The sequence below is a fragment of the Cinclus cinclus genome, chromosome 9, assembly GCF_963662255.1.
Source record: "Cinclus cinclus chromosome 9, bCinCin1.1, whole genome shotgun sequence".
NCBI lineage: Eukaryota > Metazoa > Chordata > Aves > Passeriformes > Cinclidae > Cinclus > Cinclus cinclus.
This window is the reverse complement of record NC_085054.1, coordinates 21,057,765-21,078,207: the sequence shown is the minus strand read 5'-3', so window position 1 is coordinate 21,078,207 and position 20,443 is coordinate 21,057,765. Positions and strand designations below refer to the sequence as shown.

Below are 20,443 nucleotides of genomic sequence, written 5' to 3'. Positions count from 1 at the left end.
AAAGGTTTGGGTTTGATGAGATCAGACTCAAAACTTGAGATCCAGGGCATGACTGAGAACTTGAGTCCAGTGCAAACATCTGGACATCTGAGTGGAGGAGGCCATGATTTTTCTCTGAGCAGGCCCACAGAGCTGTATTTCTGTGCTTAACACTGAACATTTTAAAGCATATCAAGAATTTAGGCCTCTGGTTTGAACAGATACAACTCAGACCCCTCTTCATTCATGAAAGCATGTGGGCAGGTGCTTAAACCCAAATTAGCCATGAATGCAATTCAGGGATTTCTACTATCACACCAAAAGCCTGGGTATGTTTAAGTCTCTTTAAAGTACTTTCCTGAACTCTGGCTGTGCTGCTGCCCACAACATTTATGAAAAAGTGTGTTTCAAGAAAATCATGGCAATGAAGTTGACAGCTTAAAGCCTAAATTAACAAGCTATCAAACACCACGTGGTTAAACCCACTCAGGTAACACACTTACCTTTTCAGCATATTCAGACACAATTTGCTTGATCTCATCTGACTGGAGTCCAACAATCTGGCCAACTGTGCTTGCTGTCAGTTTGCCCTGCAATTGTATCAAGAAAATGCTTGGAGTTTTGGAACTGCCCGGTACTTTTATATGACGATTTCCAATAAGTTTTAATTTTAAACAGAAATTTGCACAATGAGTAAAAATCTCTAATCATAAGAAAAGACCAGGAAACATTCCACCCCCAATTCTAATTTTGCTGATAGAAATTTCTCACTTAAATCCTTTTAGAAAATTTCTATTCATATTTCAGAAATTCAATTTTTATTCTTTATACTGAATATTGCATTTGGTTAATAAACCTCTAAGCATGCAGGTATGTGCAAGAATTCACCTTTAAAATGCATGCATAAAACCATTTTCAAACAGAGTTCTATGATGGATTTCAGTAGAAAGCACATCAATTAACTCTGGGATTAGATTAATTATTACCTTTCCTTTCATGACTCTAGCATAAACAGAAACAATGTTTAGCAGTTGAATTTATTGCCAGTCCCTTCACCCAGAAATCAAAGAACAGACTACAAGTTCCATTATATCATTAAATCTAATGAGTTAAGAAAAGAAGATACATATCCAGTATTTTCTGTGTCTTAGACTAACATCTTTTATTTATAAGTGCCTCTGAAAAGAGCCTTGAAAGGCATAATTTTTCAGCACTCTCCCCAGTAATTCTCTGAATAACTTCACAAGATGAGAAATAAGACAGTGCATCTTGGGTAGCTGCAGAGTGATGTCTTTCCCCTGAAATTCTTACAGAAACTATTTGAAACAGGCATTTATTTATATTATCATTATCATTTCAAGGCAAATGATGAACTAATCAGCCTTGTAAAATTTACTGCCTTCCTAACTCAACCATTTTTTATGCACTTTCCTTATGAAAATTTAAGACTTCAGACCTGAATCAGCAGTCTCATTTCAAAAATAATTACCACAATCAACCAATTTAACAATTTAATCAACAATTTAAACAAAGCTGTATCAGTTTTAAATGCTACTGACCTCTTCTGTTGCCATTGCAGCCATTCCAGTCATCAGGGTTTTAATGCGAAGCTAGAGCAAAATATGAATAATTACACATAACCATTTAACTTCTATTATTTAGCTATTTTTCTGCCAGGAGCTCATACATATAATTAGTATCATATAATGTGTATTTTTTAAACATGCAACAGGGCATTAAATCTGTGTAAAGAAGAGGTGGCTAAAGTTACCAAATTTGAGAAAAATTTCTTGTAACAGTAAACATTCATTCAGATTATTCAGATCCCACTGTCAACCAAAAATCAACTTTTAAAAAAATGCTCAGATTAAAAAAAAAAAAAATTTGGGTATTAAACATCAACACGCATTAATTTTGTGCCTCAATTTCAGGCTCCATATTCTCCTGTGGGAAGCAACTCTCACTTCAACCATGGAAATTTTCCTTCTTTTGGAGAACAACTGGGCAATGAAAATTGCTGCTCTCCCCTCAGGTTGGTAACTCCCATGGCTCCTGTGTCTGGGGCTCACCTCTTCAGCAGCCTGAAGGTCAACTTCATCACAAGGCTCAGCTTTCCCTGCTGCTGCAAGCCCTGGAGGTACTGCTGCTTTTTTATCTTCAGTCTTTTAAAGAAAAATCAAGACATTATTATATCTAGTTCCAGTATTCTAAAGTGTTAAGAAAGACATCAAGGAGAAAACTGGAATGTAGCTGTTCTGTTTATATGAATACATTTCAGCTACTTGAACATCCTCACTCTCAAAATCATGCCAACTGAAATGTAAGCCTTCCTGATTTCTCACAAGCATTCCAACTGTTCCAACTGTGTCTCTGGCTTCCTATGGACTTATCTGGTCCAAAGATTCCTTATTCCACAGCCTTCTGAGAGCTGCCAGCCTCAGGAGACAACCCAGAATATGATGCCTCCTACACAGAACAAAACTGAATTCATTTTTACAGAAATCATTTATGCACCTTAATATTGGTGCAACAAATATACAACATAAAAAGTGCAAACACGCCTGGTTCAGTGAGAAGAATTTGCACCACCAAAGCAGAGAACTGGGAACAGCCAGACTCAATTTCTAGGTCACCCTACTGCACCACTAACATATTTCTCTGCCCACTTCTGACTTACTGGAGACTCATCTTCCATAACAATCACAATGAACATCTAATATGCAACATCCCAAGAGCAACAGAATTTTTGAAAAAACAAAATGAACTCTATATACATGACTAGTGGTTACTCTGAGGGGAAAAAAGGCATTCCTAGATTGGGAAATATCTCCATTTATAAAAAATTAAATATGACATTTGTATGTGGAATATTGAGATAATGAAGAGCAACTTTAATCTATTCAATGTGTTGTTAAGTCCATAACGTGTTTAATGCATTATCTTCATTATCTCTGTCTGTAATAAAAACTTGCAACCAAATTAATATCTGCATTGAAATAACAAAACTGCAGGTACCCTGCATTATGGATTTTAAGATTCCATAATCATCAAAAGCACAGCAAGGATGCTAATTCTCAAGGAGGACAATGATTTACTTATGGCATGGTATCAAGTTTCTCTATCACATTAAACAAAGTGTTTTGTAATAAATGCTTACAATATTTCTTACCAAGTTGAATGGGTTTTTAAAAACAAAAATAATTTAATTATCACATTATGGAACACTTGGTCAAAAGATACTAAATAGACATGTTATTACCTAACAATAAAAGTCAAACCAAAACAAATATAATGCCCTAAGCCTCTTTCTTCTAAACGAAAAAAAGATTTGCAAAACATCATCTGTGAGCAGAGATGAAGGAGATCCTTTAAAAAGGGTAATCAATTCCACCTTCCATGGCATGCAGATTTTTAGTTCCAGTTAGCCATATTTAAGATCTGCTAATAATAGCAGTTATAGCTGTTTATTCTGCTGTATTCTTTTAAGATTTAACAGTAACCAACACTTCAACAATGCAGCTCTTCCCACAATTTGAGTATTTTAAATTACTACATTTTTTTACCTGTTCTGTTTTTCCTGCTTGTCTGCTAAATCCATATCTCCTAAAAGAACAACAGTAACATGAAGGAAAAATACTGTTATTCATGACCTTCACAAATACATTAAGTTTTTATCAATTTTCAACATAAGATACGCACCAAGAGCTAGTATCAAATTAGTTTTGAAATGTTTCAAGTAAACTAAATAAGAGGGCACTGGAGCATATTTACAGAATGGTTTCAGATCCACTATCTGAATATTCCATATTTTTTCCATCAAGAGTTGCAAATCTTGACTGTCCATAAAATTCTGTCATGTAAAGCTCATGAAAGGAAAAAGCAATGCCCTATTCCCATTTGAAAGTTAATCCTGAGCCATTTCACTACAGTCCATTTTACTGTTAAAAGAAAGTACTCAAAACAGTGAGAGAAATAATCAAAAAATCTATGGCTGTGGGGGAAAAGAAGCCCCAGAAGATACAAAATGGAATTCAGGTATCATCTGCACTCGTTAAGTATTAGTGAGTTCAGATATCAGACAAGATGGATTTACCACTAAACTATGAAAAGAAAACTGGAAATGTAAACTAGAAATAGAAGCTCTGTAACTTCATTTTTGTGTTTGGAGAGCTCTCAGTAAACCAGAGGGACTTTCAGAGACAATGGAAAAGTGAAAGCCTTGGTAACTTTGTCTCTGAATGGAAACTTGCAGGAAAGTAAGACATGATTCAGCTCCCCGAAGCAGCAACCACATGAGAACTAGAAAAAGAAGCAACAGCAACTGCAGGTCCTTTTTCACCCAATTTTCAGTGGATTGCTTGCAAAAAAAATGATAGTGATTGATACATCATCCTTCCAGGTAGCATGTATTTAAGTCATTTTTATAAAAAAACAAGTATGTTAAAAAAAACACATCCTAGAAGGAGCATAAAACCTGGTCTCCCACTGTACAAATATAGTTCACAAATATGAGGACTGTCCAGTCCCCAGAAAATTTACAGGATGAGGAAACAAAACCTGAAACCAAACAGGAGTAAATCTGAAATAGTTCAATTCTGAAGCAGTAGGAAAAACCCTACCACAATCCAAACTGAACCTGTAGTGCTTGTAACACACACTATAAAACCCAGAGAGAGCTAAATGAAGCCTTTCACCTGCCATATTCCAGAAGTGTAGCATGAACCTTTGATTCCTCATCCAGCAGTTCCTCAGCTCCTGTCTGACGCTTGTATTTTCTCTGGGGTTTGTAAACCTCCTGCAAGACAGTGAATGAGTTCAGAGCTTGTAAAAGGCTTTTCTAACACAAATGAGGAATTGTTATCTAAAGTGATGTACACATTGTTGGCTTTCCAACTCAATATACTTACCCAAATAAATGTCCTTCACTTCCTCTTTTTGAAATTACATTATAAAACCTTACAGAAATAATTTCTAGGCAATTTGCTACAGAAATTATCTAAGTTTGAAAACCGTTATAAATGAGTATTTACCATGAAATGATGTCTAAACCATCTCCTCTGTCATGTTTGAAAGAGGAGTAAAAAGCAACACACTCAACATCTGTTAAAATTATTTGGCTAATGACAATGTCTAGAAATGTCACATTCTTTGTGAGTTAATTCTATTTTTAAACTTTCATAATTAAATGCAATTATTATTTATACAATGATGAAAGGTTACAAAGGAATCAAAGCAGATTTTATTACAACTTAAGGAACAAAAATGATTCAACAAGTTTGGCAGTAAAATGACTTATCTCCTGCTATCCAAGTGTAATCCAATCCATCAAATAAAACAAGAATTCACAATTACTATTTTGTACTGATAGAGATGCTTCCAACGTAAAAACAAAAAGGAGAACGTTTCTTTTTTGATTTGGCTTTCTGTACCATGCGAACTATTATTTTCAACAAACAATTTCTGCACCACAACTCTACTGAAATGGCTTTCCATCTTTTTCAAAGATGCAATCCCAAAGTGGAGATTTCAAACAAGTGAAAACTGACAATATTCCTCTCCAAGCTTCTACTGAATTTGTTGGTTGCCCTTTGCAATTTTTACTTCATTTATAATCTTAATTTCTGTCATCTTTGCTTGCAGCTATTCAATCTTGTTGCACTTCTGACTGTCACATGAAAAAGCTTTTTTATGACCAAGGATCTCCCACTAGATGTACTTTCACATATAAGAAAAGGCAATGTAAGTCATAAAAATAATTACAGCTTTTATGATGACATTCTCTTTTATACCTGTGCTATATGAACTGTAGGCATCATACCATAAACATTAGTCTTGGCAGCAGGCAACTGAGTGGTTGAAGAAAACCACTGCAAGATAACCTCCATTCACCAGCCAGTCACCTTTCAGTAGCAGCAATGACCAACACTGATATTTAACATTCCCTTTTCCAACCTGGAGATCCTGACCATGAATCTCAGTGTCCTGACCCTTGAGGAAAAAGGGTAGGTCCTTAGATCAGTTACAATAATGAATTCACACAACTGACTAGTCTTTCACACTCGCTGATTCTCTTTTAGGAGAGTGGATTTCTCTTCCAATTCCAATGCACAATGATTTAAAGCTGACCTGCAAAAGAACCTTCATCTAATGGCCACCTTCTCCTCCTTCCAGTTCCTACGGATAGATAGGAAAGCTTGTGCACATTCTGCCCTGAAAATTCATTCTGTGTGTTCTAGATTGTACTCAGGCCTAAATGCCTTAAGAGATCTCATGAACTAGTCTTTCCTTAAGAAGATCACGTGCCAGCTGTAGAAGACATGATCCTCACAGAGCTCATCTATTTTAAGGCAAAGGTGTTTGGCTAATGACACTCTAAGCAACGACGAACAAATGTAAAAACTTAATGTACCATGAAGATGCACCTACAAACTAGAGACCTGTGAGACAGAGTAGAAGACAGAATACAATTCATAGAATATAAACATCAAGTCCTGCAAACACTTCTGGTTGTCAGCAACCAAAGGCAACCCTTCATCACTGTTAATCAAATATCCTCTTTATTTTTTTAAATTACACTGAAAATTTTAGGTTCTGGTGTCCCATAACAGTATTGCCATTATTTTGTTTCTTCCTTTTCTCTGACAAGGTCAAGATCAGCCACTTGGATACAGAATCTTTAGAGCTACTTAAAGACAGTGCAGGTAAAGGGCACACTTGAAAAATCAGAACAATTATTCTGAAAATTGAAAATAAATAGAAGCCCAATGCATTTCGAGTGCTACTTGATAGAACACACATTTTGAATTTGCTTTCTCACACAGGTTTGCATTGTCTCTCAGTTTAAAGGGCTCAGCAGGTGCATAAATGATGTAATGACACCTGTGTAGAAGGTAACTTGTAAAACAGTATACATGTCTCACTGGAAAGGCATGTGTTTCTAGTTGGAGTAAAATACTCATTGCCTGTTAATAATTAAAAAAAACAATCAAATCATGGGGAGCAACACTTTGGAGACTATAATTGAAATTTCCAAAGCCAAGGACAATTATTCAAATAGATTAACAAAGGAGTTGCATTGGTCTTCACCTGGAGACTTTCATTGCAATGTTATTCTACGAACACATGCTGTAATTCAACCACATTTATTAGGCTCAGCAGCACTCAGGTCATTTGTACAGAAAAACAACTACCCCCCTCCAAAACCTGACAAAAGAGTAAGGTGACTTGTCTGGCCCATTACACAACCTCTCATATGGCTCCTTACACCTGCACTGAGCACCTCCATCTATGCATGAAGAGCTCAGGGTGCCTGGCAAGAGCTGTCTGAAAAAACAGTGATTTTTTTCAGGAGAGCAGGGTTTCACCTTCTATTGAAGAGCCTTGGAAATATCCCATTCAAAGCAAAATCAGATTTCTCCTCTCTTGTGAAATGCTGGCCTGGAATTTATCAAGACGGTTCAAAGAAAACCCCAAAGCAGTAGCAAACTACTGTGAGTCAAATGGGGAATTGATGGTCCCAAGCAAAGAAGGAAATTAGAAAGCAAGGACAGAAAGTCCAGTTGCCAGCCAGACAGCTGAATTCAGGTATGAAAGCGAGGGAGCCTAGGTATTTTATGTGCCACTTTCTGAGCCTTCATGAACAAGCTTTCAAAAAGTACATACAGTTTATCCAAGAGTTAGAAAATTTACATGTGAACAGGGAGACTACCTTTCCCAACCAACATCTGCTACTTGAAAAAAACATTTCTGAAGTAGGGTGTGTACTCTCACTGCTAACTACAAGTAAAAAAGTCAAGTTCTGAAATGCAGATAATTGAGATCACCACCATATTCACTAATTTCAAGACAAATAGCACAACTGCTGATAGCTTCAAACACACATTTAAGTTTGCTGAGGGTTTAACAGTCTGTAAGCTACCCTGTGACTTTTGTTTGATAGTGTGGGATTCCACACATGCCATGCAGGCAGTAGGTATCTCCTCATACAGTGCACACGTATCAATCTGATATACTGGCATCTGAGACTTGTCTCAAGAATGAAGATCAACATGTAACTTAATTGGGATCTTCTCTTGAGAAAAACCAGGACAGGCTGCATAAAACAGAATTAACCACCTTCATTTCATTACTAAAACCACTCACTTGTCATAAAAAAAGAAATCCAACATACTTACAAAGATAGCAGTAAGTGTTTTGAGTGCCTTCTCTTTTCTTTGCATGAATTCTTCATCCTGAAACACATTAGTGGAGGTAATTAAAAATACCAGGAATGGTGACTAAATCTCAAACATTCTAATGATTCTGTGAAACAAAGCTGTCAAACAGCTTCTGAATTGCCCAGTGATTTGGTGAAATGTTAGTGATTTGCTGTAAAACAAGAAAGTACTTGTTTCTGCCTTCAGATGGGAGATAGGTCATCAAAACTGTGTCCAGAGAGCCTGGCTGCTCTCTGCTTAGGCAGTACCTGACACAAAAGCAGCTCCAGCCCACTACAGGGATCTCCAACCTTTACTACACTATTAAGAAATGAAACTGGAATAGACTTGATGTGGAAAAAGTAAGTTTCCTCTACTGTTATTTTAGCTTCTAAGCACTGAAGATAACAATTTTTAAAAAAATCAAAATCAAAATCACCTCAAGTTAACACAATATATCTATCCCAACACTAGGGACATCTACCTTTTAATCCTGTTACTAGGGGACAAAACTTGGGTTCCAGATGTTAAAAATGGAATTGCCTTGTGATATGTATGCACAGAACTGATGGCTTTACACTACAGGCACATATCCAAGCTCATTCAATCTCTCCTCCTCTACCAAGGAAACTTCATCTCATTGCTGAAGAACAGTTCAGTTTTGAAACAAATTTTTTACAAATCTAGTTTACAAGAACAAATTTTGGGGCTTGGATACAGGAAGACAAGAGCTGTCTTTCAGCACTCTGAAAGAAACCCCAAATCATGGAGTATTAACAGCATATTAATTCTCAATTAGTTACATTAACTTCTTCACAGCAAGCTGGGTGTCTCTGAACAGCTCGAATGACACAAAAATACCAAATAGTGCAGAAAACTTAAGGAAATCATTAGGCAAAAGTTAACCAGAATCTACAAAATTTCTGTCACAATAATGCTTCAATTTTTTCCCAGATAAATTCGTAGGGGTTTCCTTCAGGACTCATTCATAAAATGATGGCAAAAGCACGTCAGGTAAAGCGTGTGGATTTCAGAGCTGCGAGGCTGGTACTGCAACTGAACTTCTGACACATAACAGAAACAAGAACTGCCTTGATCTTACCTCTGGCAGTCTGTGAGTTTTTTGAAACTGTGATATAGAGTAAGAACGGACATAATCTCCCATTTCTTCCCTTGTTTCTATTGCACGTTTCACCAGCCACTGAAAAAAAATATTGTATCAGCTGAAAATGAAAGAATAATAGCAGCAAGCACCAAACTACTGCCTAATTTTTTAACACACGATAAAAGCTAAAAGCACATTTTTAAGCAGGGAAACAAGACCATGTGATTTATTTGTAAACGTGGCAGCTCTTTGGCCTAATCCTAAGAAAATGTGTCAGTATTTGCTACTTTATAAACATTTTTTCTTCTTCTGTGCATATGTCTCTTCCGTGAAATTCTCCTACTGGTTTAAAAGACTACAGCTCCACCATGAAAATATATATCTTCCGGCCTGTGAAGTGTTCATGAAGAACCACATGCCTCTGCAAGAAAAAAGAATTCTTCTGACATTTATAAGACCACACAAAAAGCCACAAAATATTAAAGTACATTTTAAACAATGTTGGAGAAGATAAATCTTGCAGGCTGTTGACAGCCTGCGCAGGAGGTCAAAGAAGAGATGAGATCAATGGTGGGATCCAAGTTTGAATCAGCAACTGTTTCCTGTGCTATAACCATGAACCCCCTGCAAAGTGAAGAGAACATGATGACAACAAGAAATGAAAATGAGGACTATTAATTACCAAGCACATCTCAACACAAGACTGTGTACATATTTTGCCTGTGATCATATGCAGAATGTATTAGGAAGAACAATGACATTTCTGCCCCATGGAATATCTGTTAAGACTTTTAAGTTTTGGTTTTTTTTAAAGTTCTCCTAAGGTCTATGGCAGTGAGCCAGCTCAGCCTAATTTCTTCCTGTAGGGAAGGATCCATCTAAATTTTTACACAGTGCAAAACCTAATGGGACACAATGCCAGGCTTAAGAGCAAGCTTTTGTGTTACTGGAAACTGATTTGAGATTTACAGATAGCAAGTGGAATCCTGAGTTTAACAGGGCATTGAATAAATGCCTTTATCAAATACGCAATTCCTACACTGTGTAGTCAGCATTTACATTTTGCATGGTCTTAATCAGAACATAGTATTCTGGTGACACCAGGAAGTTTTCCTGAAAGTCTGTCTTTGCTGGCATGAAATGAGGAACCTGCAGTATGTGCAGAACTCCACTGACAGAAAGCCACAATTTTTAAACAAAGATCCCCTACATACAAAAAACTAAGCCCATCAAAAGAGACTTCATCACCAAGTATGGGTCAGCTCTACCACCTACTGGCCAGCTACAAATACTGAGAGTCACTGCTCTTGGGGAAACCCAGAAGCAAATTTCCTCCCTGTTCAGAATTAATATTTCTCCTTTCTAGAAGTAATATCCCAAACCCGGATTTGGGATAAAGCAGGTGAGAGAAAATAACACCTAGTGGTACTGCTTTTACAGGAGAAGTAACACATTTCCTGTGAAAGAAGCCCTGTGTTTGAAAAATGTAACTGTGCATTGCTATCAGGTGAACAGGGCAAGAAACTCACCGGGGTTAAATTTAATTTTTTTTTTCTGTGTAGGAAATAGGGGTTCAGAAGCAAAAACTCACATTAGCAAGATACAAACTTTCCACCTTAAGCAGCATCATCACAGCCTGAAAGCTGTGCTAGAGTAGCACATGCCACAGAATGTTCTGTGGGGAGTGCAGTTAAGTGTGGTTTTCCTCAGGAGCCTCCAACTAGAAGATAACAAGAAAGAGCACCAAGAAGTTTCCCTCACTTCTTACAAACTGAAATTTAGATTCAATTCTTATTTGCTAAATTCCTTCACAGACATGAGGTAAGGAGATATTTAATGGAAAAGAAACTTGTTTAACAATCTTTGTTTTCCGTATCTGTCAAAGATACCTCTCTGTGTGTAGATGAAAGGCAAACCAAAAAATGGTAACAACATGCCAAGGATTCTCAAAATACCACATGTAACTGGAACACATCAAGTGTTAGCTTAAATCTTAATAAACTTGAGAATAATGCACATGGTGAGTTAGTGGTGCTCAACAAATACACAGTAAGAGGATCACTTGTCAGAGCACAGTTTTTAAGTGATAGAAAATAAGGATGAATTATGCTTAAAGAAATGACCCCAGTGGCTTTTGCCTTCTTCATTTTCTTCTGATTCAAGGTCTATCTGCATAAATTACTCCATGAGCTTAAACACAGACTGTGAGGTGTTTGTTCTGTTTGCCAGTCTGCAAAGCAGGCTATCAGATTCCACAACAAGATTAAACTTTGGTTTCTTTAAACAGGCATTCCACAATAGGCACAATCTGACTCCCATTGCAAAGAATTCAGAGAGTTTGTTTTGCTTACTTTCTAAATATGGATCAAACAATACTTAAAAATTCTATCATCCCTCATGTCACTTCATTCTTTAAAAACATTAATTCAAACAACTTCTCTGTGCTTATTTATTCTAAAGAGCCAAACAATAATTCAAAGCTTTGTTCTATTTTTTTATGCAAGTTTTATGGCCTTTTTCAGCAAAGTATCAGTACACCATGAAGTTATTACCTGTACCACAGGAAATATATGAATGAAATCCAGCCCCTGGATCTGATGTGGTTCCAAACGATGTGGACACTTCATTTTTGGTAATACTGACACGATTTTTTCAGTTAAGGCACTATTATAAAAGCAACAGAAAGACAGATGTATATATGCTACAATTTTCATTTGTAAATTACAGGTTATTTTTGCAAACACAGTAGTTCAAAGATTCCTTCTAGTGACTTCTACTACATATAATGAAAAGCAATCAAGCTCATTTACAAAACAGCTTTTACAGGCACTATTTATATCACCAGTCTGTGAAGAGGTGATTAAGTCCCACTTACAGTCTCCTACCTTGGAAATTCTTTTAACTATTACAGAAAATTTCAAGACCTGCATGTCTGGACAGATAAAATACCCATAATAAGATATACCTACAAACACCTTTCCATTTAATAGTGTACATCCAACATGAAGAAACAGTAGCTCTAAGAAGAGCAACAATAGGTGAAAGATGTGCACTCCAAGGAAGTCCCCAGTCAAATGTAAGGACTTAAAACTTTATTTAGCAGAACTCTCAAAATGTATCTTGATGTTACTCCTGAAACTTTATGAATTTAAATACATACTGCATTTAAGCTAAATACACAGTACACCTCACATACTTTTCAAGTGACTAAAACTGAATTTGCTGGCAGCAATCTCATTCTAGAGTTCAGTAAAAGCTGGTTAAGTGTAAGGATTACCCTGCCACAAGGGATCCATCTGCAAGAAATTCATTCTGTTTCCACCGAATACCTAATTTTAGGGTAAGAAATTTTTTTTGCTGTCAGTGTTGGCAAGTGCATTTTTAAACCAGATGTAACTACTGAGGATGAAAACTATTCTTGGAAAACCAAACCTATTTCCCCATGAAGGAAAAAAATTAACTGGTCCAGTACTGACCTCAATGATATTTAGTACTGTCCAAATGGACAACAAAGATCCTGGAAGAACAAAAGGGGATCAAGAGATAGGAGACAGTGACCAAAATCTGGGAACAGAGCCTGAAACCTTTTACTTCCTAAAGGGAAGTGAAGCACAATCAAAGCAAACGCAATTAAAGCAAAAGCTATTTATCTGATGGATGCAGCATCTTCTTCTAATGTATGTTTCTATGTTTATTTCAGCCCAGCAATTAAATAAAAGGACACCATCACAATGGTGTAACACCATCACTTTGGAATAATACAGAGAACACACAGTGTAACTTTTCTTTATCTTGAAAACATCACAGAAGCCCTGAGCCTTTATCAACACAAACATTACATGGACATCAAAACAGCCTATGCTCCTATGATTCTGAACACTTCAGATTTACAAATAAATCATTGTTGCTGTTTTGGGAGAGGAGCCTGGTTTTTGTTCTGCCAGTTTTGCATCCAGTCAGCTGGAAAAATAATAGAACATTTTGAGAACAACTTAACTATTTCCTACCCTGTTGTTCTTAAGGATAACAAAGGAAAAACTACCACCACCATGTTCATTCCTAGTCTCTATTTAATTCTTTGATTCAGCAATGCTTTATGTAGTTAGTTACTGATGATGATTTGAGTGACTCCAAATACAATTGCAAAACCCACAAATATTTATTTTGAAAAGCCTTGCCAATGCTCTATGACTTTCAAGAAAACACAGAAAGATGTTCTTTTTAACTACACTGAGGAAATAAGTCTCTTCATGCCACTGTAACTTGTCAGGCTTATCTTATTTCCTGCAAATTTAAATTATGACTCTTATCACAGATACACATAAAGAAATAATGGTGTTTGGAATGTGTTCCCTTTCTCAGCATAAACAGTGTCTATAACATCCTTGGTAGAGGAATTAGCTGGCTTATGAACAAATTCCATGCGTAAGAAATGAATCAAAACCAAATGTTCACACTGGGTCACCCTGAGGAAGGAAATCCTCCTCCTCAGTCTGGGGCAGGTAACTATTTTGGCAGCAGTGACATGCTTTAAGTCCTGTTTGCTGATGCCTACAATTCCAACCCAGAACCATAGAAGGGAGTCAGAGGTTATTTACACAGCAGAACTGCAGACACAGGGAACTCAGGGAAGGTCTTCTAATGTTGCACTCCACTTCCTAGCAGCATGGTCTCTCTCTGCCCTTTGCTTTGGCCTCTGCATCATCCCCTTGTGCCAGCACAAGCATCTGTACAACTACACAGAGAACTGGATCCAGGAATTCATTCATGTTAAAACTATTTTCTCTTTTGTCTTCTTTTGGGATTTTTTTTTGTTTGTTTGTTTTGTTAGAACTTAATCTGGATTCAGTTCAGCATGGAGCCACATAAATGCTTTCAGTGCTCAGCAGAGATATAAGAACATGGCAGCCCAAAAGCCTTTTTTGAAATAAGCTTCTTTCTGGATTTAGAATTTGTGCAACTATGGTCTGAGAAACACAGAACAACACTGTACAATGTTTTGTAAAAAGTCCTCAAAAGCAGGAAACTTGAACTAAAACTCTCTTAGAAACACAGCAGGTAACTTCCCCCTCCCTGCCCACTTTTTATTTTCTAAGAAGAAGAAAAATCCCCCGCTTGCCATTTAATCAACTTACATTTTTTGACCAATAGTAGAGTTTTCCTGAAATAATAAATCCACGTCGATATCAAAGCTGCAGGTAGTGATACACCACGTCATGCCTCCCACCACCTGGCAAAGGAGCAACAGCATAGTCAGGGACATTTCAAACAGAAGAAGTAAACCCAAATACATCTTCAATGTTTTATTTATTTTAGAAACTATATCTCAGTAGTCTCACTATCCTCAGCGTCCTCTCTGCCCAAGGCAGACTCAGATAACATAGCAACTTCATACAATACTATACACAACACACATGTACAAGACAGAAACCAACTCAGCAGTTACTGACAATCTAAATTCCTCCCTTAGCTTTATATATTAATTTTGAAACAGCTCTCAGATTGAAAAAAGAAAACCAAACAAACAACAAGAAAAAGATAAAACACAACAGTGTGTTAAACGTCATGACCCTTAAAAAGTGACCATATAAAAATTTTATCAAGGATTATAATGAATGCAGTCTTATTTTTACCTTTTTATATATACATCTTTTCTACTCTTATTTCTTGCTTGCTAACACATGCAACACAAAGTGCTAGACACAGTATCAGCACAGCAATGGAAATCCCCAGCTCTGCAGAAATCTGTATGTCAGGACCTATTTTGACATGAGCATATTTAAACTCCTGAGCCATTTCATCAACTTTACATAAATATTTAAAGACAACCTTGCATAAACATGTGCAAAATAACCTAAATGCATGCAAAGGAAAAGAACAGAAAAAAGGATTAAAATGTGGAGCAACTTCCCAATATCATGCAGCAAATTCTAACAAGGTTTCTGACACATTACCCCTCTCACACCTGGAACTGATAACCTACAGATCCCTTTTATATCAGCAGGGTGACAATTTCCAGCAGTGAGGCTCATTTCAGTTGGGCACTGTCATGAAATGGTAACTTGGCAATTATATTTAAGTAACTATAAGTGATTTCTGTACATAAATGCAACAATGCTACATCCTATGGCAGTCTCCTTGAAAACTACTCTGTCTGTGAGCACAGACTCCTGAGCAGCAACTGCGAGCAAGATCAAGGAGTTTGAGTAAAATAAAATTTCATTGCAAAGTGAGGCTGCGCTATGATCAAAGAGAGAAGAGAAAACAGAAGAATCCATTTCAAGGCTGCTGCAGTTCTGTGTTTTCAAACCTTGGCTCAGGAATTTCTCACAGAGTCAGCATTAAAGCAATTCAGAAACCTCTCTTCAACCTGAACTTTGCTCACTGTCAGTATCACACACTTCCTGTCTAGGACAATGAAAGGTTAACAGATATGACATTCTGAAGATATGTAAAAACAGCCCCAAAATAATCTCACCAGGCTAACTGTTCCATTCTTACACAGACACTTCCTCGTTTCTCATCAATGCTGTTTTTTTTTAAATTACCATGCTATCTCCAAGTATCCAAAGACTAGCTATTCTAACTGCTGTTGGGAGAGGGAGGAAAAGTCCCTGTACACAACTCTAGCACAGGCCATAGCAGCCACAGAAAAGCAGACAGCAGTTAGTTTGCTTCCAACTGTCTCCTCTAAAACAGGCCATGCTGCACAAAATCGTCTTTCAAGACTGAGGAGGTCCTGTCTGTCTGAAACCAGGTCATTTGAAGAATTTTTCACACAGGGAAGTCTCGTAGGTTGCAACTATCTTTCATAAAGTCACCTAGAGTTGCTAAGCAAACCGGCAAAACATATAAACCTCATATACTTAAAAGAGGGGTTTAAAAATATTGTACTGCCCTTACCTTGTCAAACGGTGATAACCCCTTGATCCTTGCTCGAAAATACCCAGCGGCCACCAACAGTTCCAAGATTTCAGTCAACTTGATGTTTTGTTCCTCATCTTCTCTTGTTTCAACCTGACAAACAAACAACACACTAATTCAGCTCTTCTCATTCACTTGAAGAATGAGCATTTTCCGAGCCTTACCTTGGCACAGAGCACGTATCAGGGAAAACCTGCCTTCCATTAGCAACTTGGTTGTTAATTTTTTAAAGACATTAAAGAAACAGGTAACCCATTTTAACATGGACTTAACATCGCATATTTTCACCCAGTTAAATACTTTAATCTGCTTTCGCTGTTCAGATTCCTGTTCCTCTGCTTGCCTCCAGCTACTAACATTGTCCTATTGCCATAAGCCAGTTAATTTATTCTCCATTTCACACAATTCTTTCAATTTCAGGGTTCATAAAACCACACATCTCAATTTAACCTCTATCCTAGCCGAAACCAGGACACGCTTCTCTAATCCTTCTACAAAAACAGGAGAGGACACTCACACGGAATTCCATTTTTTTTTTTGGCACGTGCAATTTCAAAGCACAACAGTAAGAAAAGTAAACTGCGAGGGGCAGCCCGGACAGCCTCAGCGCTCCGACGTCTCACCAGCACAGCCAGCCCCGTCCCAGGGTTTTTTTCACTTTTATCCCCACCTTACAGGATGAAACCCCCCAGCTCCAGGGACACACGTGATTTCCTAGAGGCACAGAGCTCCCGAACACCTCGGCCCTAGGCCGGAGAGACGGTAACAGGGCTCCAGGTCTGCCCCGAGGGGCTGCAGGCACCCATCTGCACACCCTTCCCACCTCTATCCTCAGAGCACCCTCCTCCCCTCCGCTCCCTCCCGCGGGAACCCGGCGAGCCGGGCTCGCAGAGGGGACACGGGCAGGCGATGGTGCACCGAAGGTGACCCGCACAGCGCTGCCGGCAGCCCCACAGGCCTCCCCGCGCCCAGCCCGCTGCGCGGCACCGACCCCCGCGCTCCCGGCGAGGGCCGGCAACCGGGGGAAGGAGCAGGCGGGGATCCCGGGAACGCCGGTGCGGCGGGGCCGGAGGAACAGCGGCCGCGCCTCGACAGCGCACGCAGAACGGGGGGCTGGGAGAGACGCGGCTTCGGTACCTCCTGCGGGGTCTGGCGCTCCTGCCCCCGCGGGACCCCCATCGCCCTCCGCCACCGGCCGCGCCGCTGTCACGTCCGCTCCCCGCCGCCGCAGCGCCCCGGCGAAGGGGTGTTCCCGGCCGGCCGCTGCCGGGTTCCCCCGCCCCCGCTCGATGGTTCGCCCGCACCCTCCTTGCGTACAAGCGCATCCGGGCCGTGCCATTCGCGGCCGAGGGGTGCCGGGGAAGGAGGGCGGCGGCTCATGTGACTGACTGGCTGCGCGGAGCGCAACGGCCGCGGCCCCGCCCTTGGGCTGCGCCCTTGGGGGCGCCCCCGGGTGGCCCCGTGCCCGCGGCCCCGCAGAGCGCCGTTCTTCCCCTCGCGTCCAGGGCGCTTCCCCTGTGCGGCGCTGCCGTTCGCCCACCGCTGTTTTCTCACTTTTTTCCTTTTGCAAGGGGTCCTGAGGCCTCCCCCGGCATGGAGGACAAGGTACTGAGTGCTCTGACTACGAGGCGCCTCACGGCCGCTCGTGCCCCCGCTGGGCGCTGACACTTCTCATTGCCAGCCGTGTTTCCTTTGGTGTCCTAACAGCTGAAGTGGGGTTTAATTCTGATTTTTCTCCTCTGCATACGAATCACGGGATCACTTAATTAATGAGGTTGGACAAGACCTTTGAGATCAGCAGGTCCCATCGAACACCACCATGTCAATTGGACCATGGCACCAAGGGCCTTGCCCAGGCTTTCCTTAAATACTTCAGGGACGGTGGCTCCACCACTTCCATAAGCAGTTCATTCCATTATCTAACCACGCTTTCTGTGAAGAAATTTTTGCTAATACCCAACCTAAACCATCCATGGCACAGCTTATGTCCTCCCATCCTGTTGCTGGCTGCCTGGTAGCAGAGCCTGACTCCTGCCTGGCTGCACCCTTCTGTCAGGGATTGTAGGGAGTGAAATGTTCACCCCTGAGCCTCCTCCAGGCTGAACAGCCCCAAATCCCTTGGCTTCTTCTCATGAGATTTGTGCTCCAGTCCCACAGCAGGAAACCCCCACAATCTGTGCTGGCTGTGGCTCATGGCACATCACGGGGCCGTGTCTGAGCATCCTCAGGTGGATGTGCTGGAGCCTGGCCTCCCATCCCGGCTTTGGCAGCATCGGGCAGACCCTGCAGAGTGATGGGTGTGCTGGGGCCTGGATGCTGTGCTCAGGCTGCTTGCCAACACACGTTGGATTCGTGAATAAAATCACACCAATGCACAGGGATTTGATAGGCTGCACAGCCTGATAGCAAACCATGGCAGCATTTCATGGTTCATTCTTGTTGGTGAAGCCTTTGGAAAAACCTGACAGGGATGTCTTTTCAAGTCTATCACAGGTGTTTTGTTTCCAGACTCTTTACCACACACAGAATATTATTATTATTATTATTATTATTATTATTATTATTATTATTATTAATAATAATAATAATAATAATAATAATAATAATAAATAACCGTGCACTCAACTGTGGCTGGAAGCATCTCAATAAGGTGAAGGAACAGAAGTGCAGCATTCCCATCCTTTGGAGTTCAGCAGAGCATACATGAGCCAGCCCATTCTGACTGCTGCCCTGACAGAGCAATCAAAGCAATAATGATAATGATAATAATAATAATGATAATAATAATAGCAAAAAATAGGCCAGACCATCTCAGGCCATTTTCTGATGTAACCACAGGCCACATCTTAATTAGAGCTGCAGAACACTGTTCTACAGCCCCAGAGGCTAATATAGTCACCACAGCAATATGGACTTTCTGTGTTTTGCCTGCCTTCTCCTCACAGAGAACTGTATGGCTCTAATTTGACTGCCATGCTGAGGAAGACTGAAGCCCACAAAAAGCAGGGACAGAGAAGGGTTGAAACAGGAAAGTGTTAGGAAGGGATGTAGATGACCTACAGATGCAGTACTCAGTGCAGGTTCTAAGGTAACTGTTGAGAAGAAACATCAACTTTCATCACACCAAATGATGTGATGGTATTTGAAGAAACATCAAATACCAATTAGTTTTAAAAATAGTCCCAAGAGGGGTACCATCTAAAAGAGAAAAGCCTCCTTTCCTTCTGATTTTTAGATTTTGTGCTTGCAAATCTCTAGCAGATTCAACTTAGGCTTAGTTTTCCCTTTTCCTACTTTATTTTGATCTGTGAAGGTAAGTGAGCTCTGGTTCTTGGTGCAGCAGGATTTCAACAATCCTGTCTTGATTCTTCTACTTCATTAATCTTGATCCCACAAAGCTGAGGTTAAAAGCTTCCTCATTTGTTATATAGCCATGTGATTAATTTTGCTGCTCAGCCTGGACTTGTGACAACATTAAACTCAGACACCACTGAAAATGTAGGTCTCACTGTATCTTCTAGCATATTTGAAACAAAACATATTTGTTTCTTCTTGTAATAATAATAAAAACGTGAGATGGAGTTGTAACAGCAACAGCAAGGGCTCCACTGTTTGTAGAGCAGACATGGTTAGATTAACAAAGTAACTTAAGTAACTTTCCAATGCTTTCTATTCAGAGAAGGCCTAAAAGAGATTTATTTTCATTTTGCATGATAGATAAAATAAAGTATGTATAATGTCCTGTGCAGTGGTCCTTTGTACAGCATCTTATTGTTAGGGTGCAACAATCTTTTAAGGATACCATAAAACAAAGTGTCATGGACAAATCTCAGAGTAAATGGAAAGGATCTCAGTGATTGCATCAGGCCATGGACCTCAGTACTGCCATGACTGCACCTTCCCAGTTGGATTCCTACTTACAGGAGAAGCTGAAGCCACTTGTAGGGAATTAAGCCCGAGCTTTCCACAGTCAGTATCAGCTATTGCATTGTTTTCTGTGGCTCATATCTTGGGGGGGGGGGGGGGGGGGGGCTCTTCTTTCAACCCATTTTGTTGCTGGCAGCCCCAACACAGAGATCAATTCCATCCTGATCCCAAATGAAATGATTCCTGTGATGAAAACTTTCATCCAGGTTTCTGGAATCAGCAATACTGCTGGCTACAGCACAAGTATCTTCCTCTGCATGCATTTACTCTTTTGTTTTCTTGGTCGTATCCCATCTCCTTACAGTTACTTGGT

The 20,443-nt window shown here is 39.6% G+C and overlaps 1 protein-coding gene across 2 annotated transcripts in view; it reads right to left on the bottom strand.

The window, feature by feature from the left end:
• The window catches only part of CCDC93 (coiled-coil domain containing 93), a 34,811-nt gene extending 17,387 nt beyond the window's left edge, over positions 1-17,424 (bottom strand). For both annotated transcript variants that reach the window (XM_062498403.1, XM_062498404.1), the window contains exons 1-11: positions 17,341-17,424; positions 16,183-16,296; positions 14,415-14,509; positions 11,832-11,943; positions 9,277-9,375; positions 8,154-8,210; positions 4,674-4,774; positions 3,543-3,582; positions 2,049-2,141; positions 1,539-1,589; positions 483-569 (exon numbers count right to left, since the gene is read on the bottom strand). In XM_062498403.1, the coding sequence (XP_062354387.1) occupies positions 483-569; positions 1,539-1,589; positions 2,049-2,141; positions 3,543-3,582; positions 4,674-4,774; positions 8,154-8,210; positions 9,277-9,375; positions 11,832-11,943; positions 14,415-14,509; positions 16,183-16,296; positions 17,341-17,382 (891 nt within the window). In that variant the 5' untranslated portion in view covers positions 17,383-17,424. The remainder of the gene's footprint in view (positions 1-482; positions 570-1,538; positions 1,590-2,048; positions 2,142-3,542; positions 3,583-4,673; positions 4,775-8,153; positions 8,211-9,276; positions 9,376-11,831; positions 11,944-14,414; positions 14,510-16,182; positions 16,297-17,340) is intronic.
• Between the last annotated feature and the right edge of the window lie 3,019 nt (positions 17,425-20,443).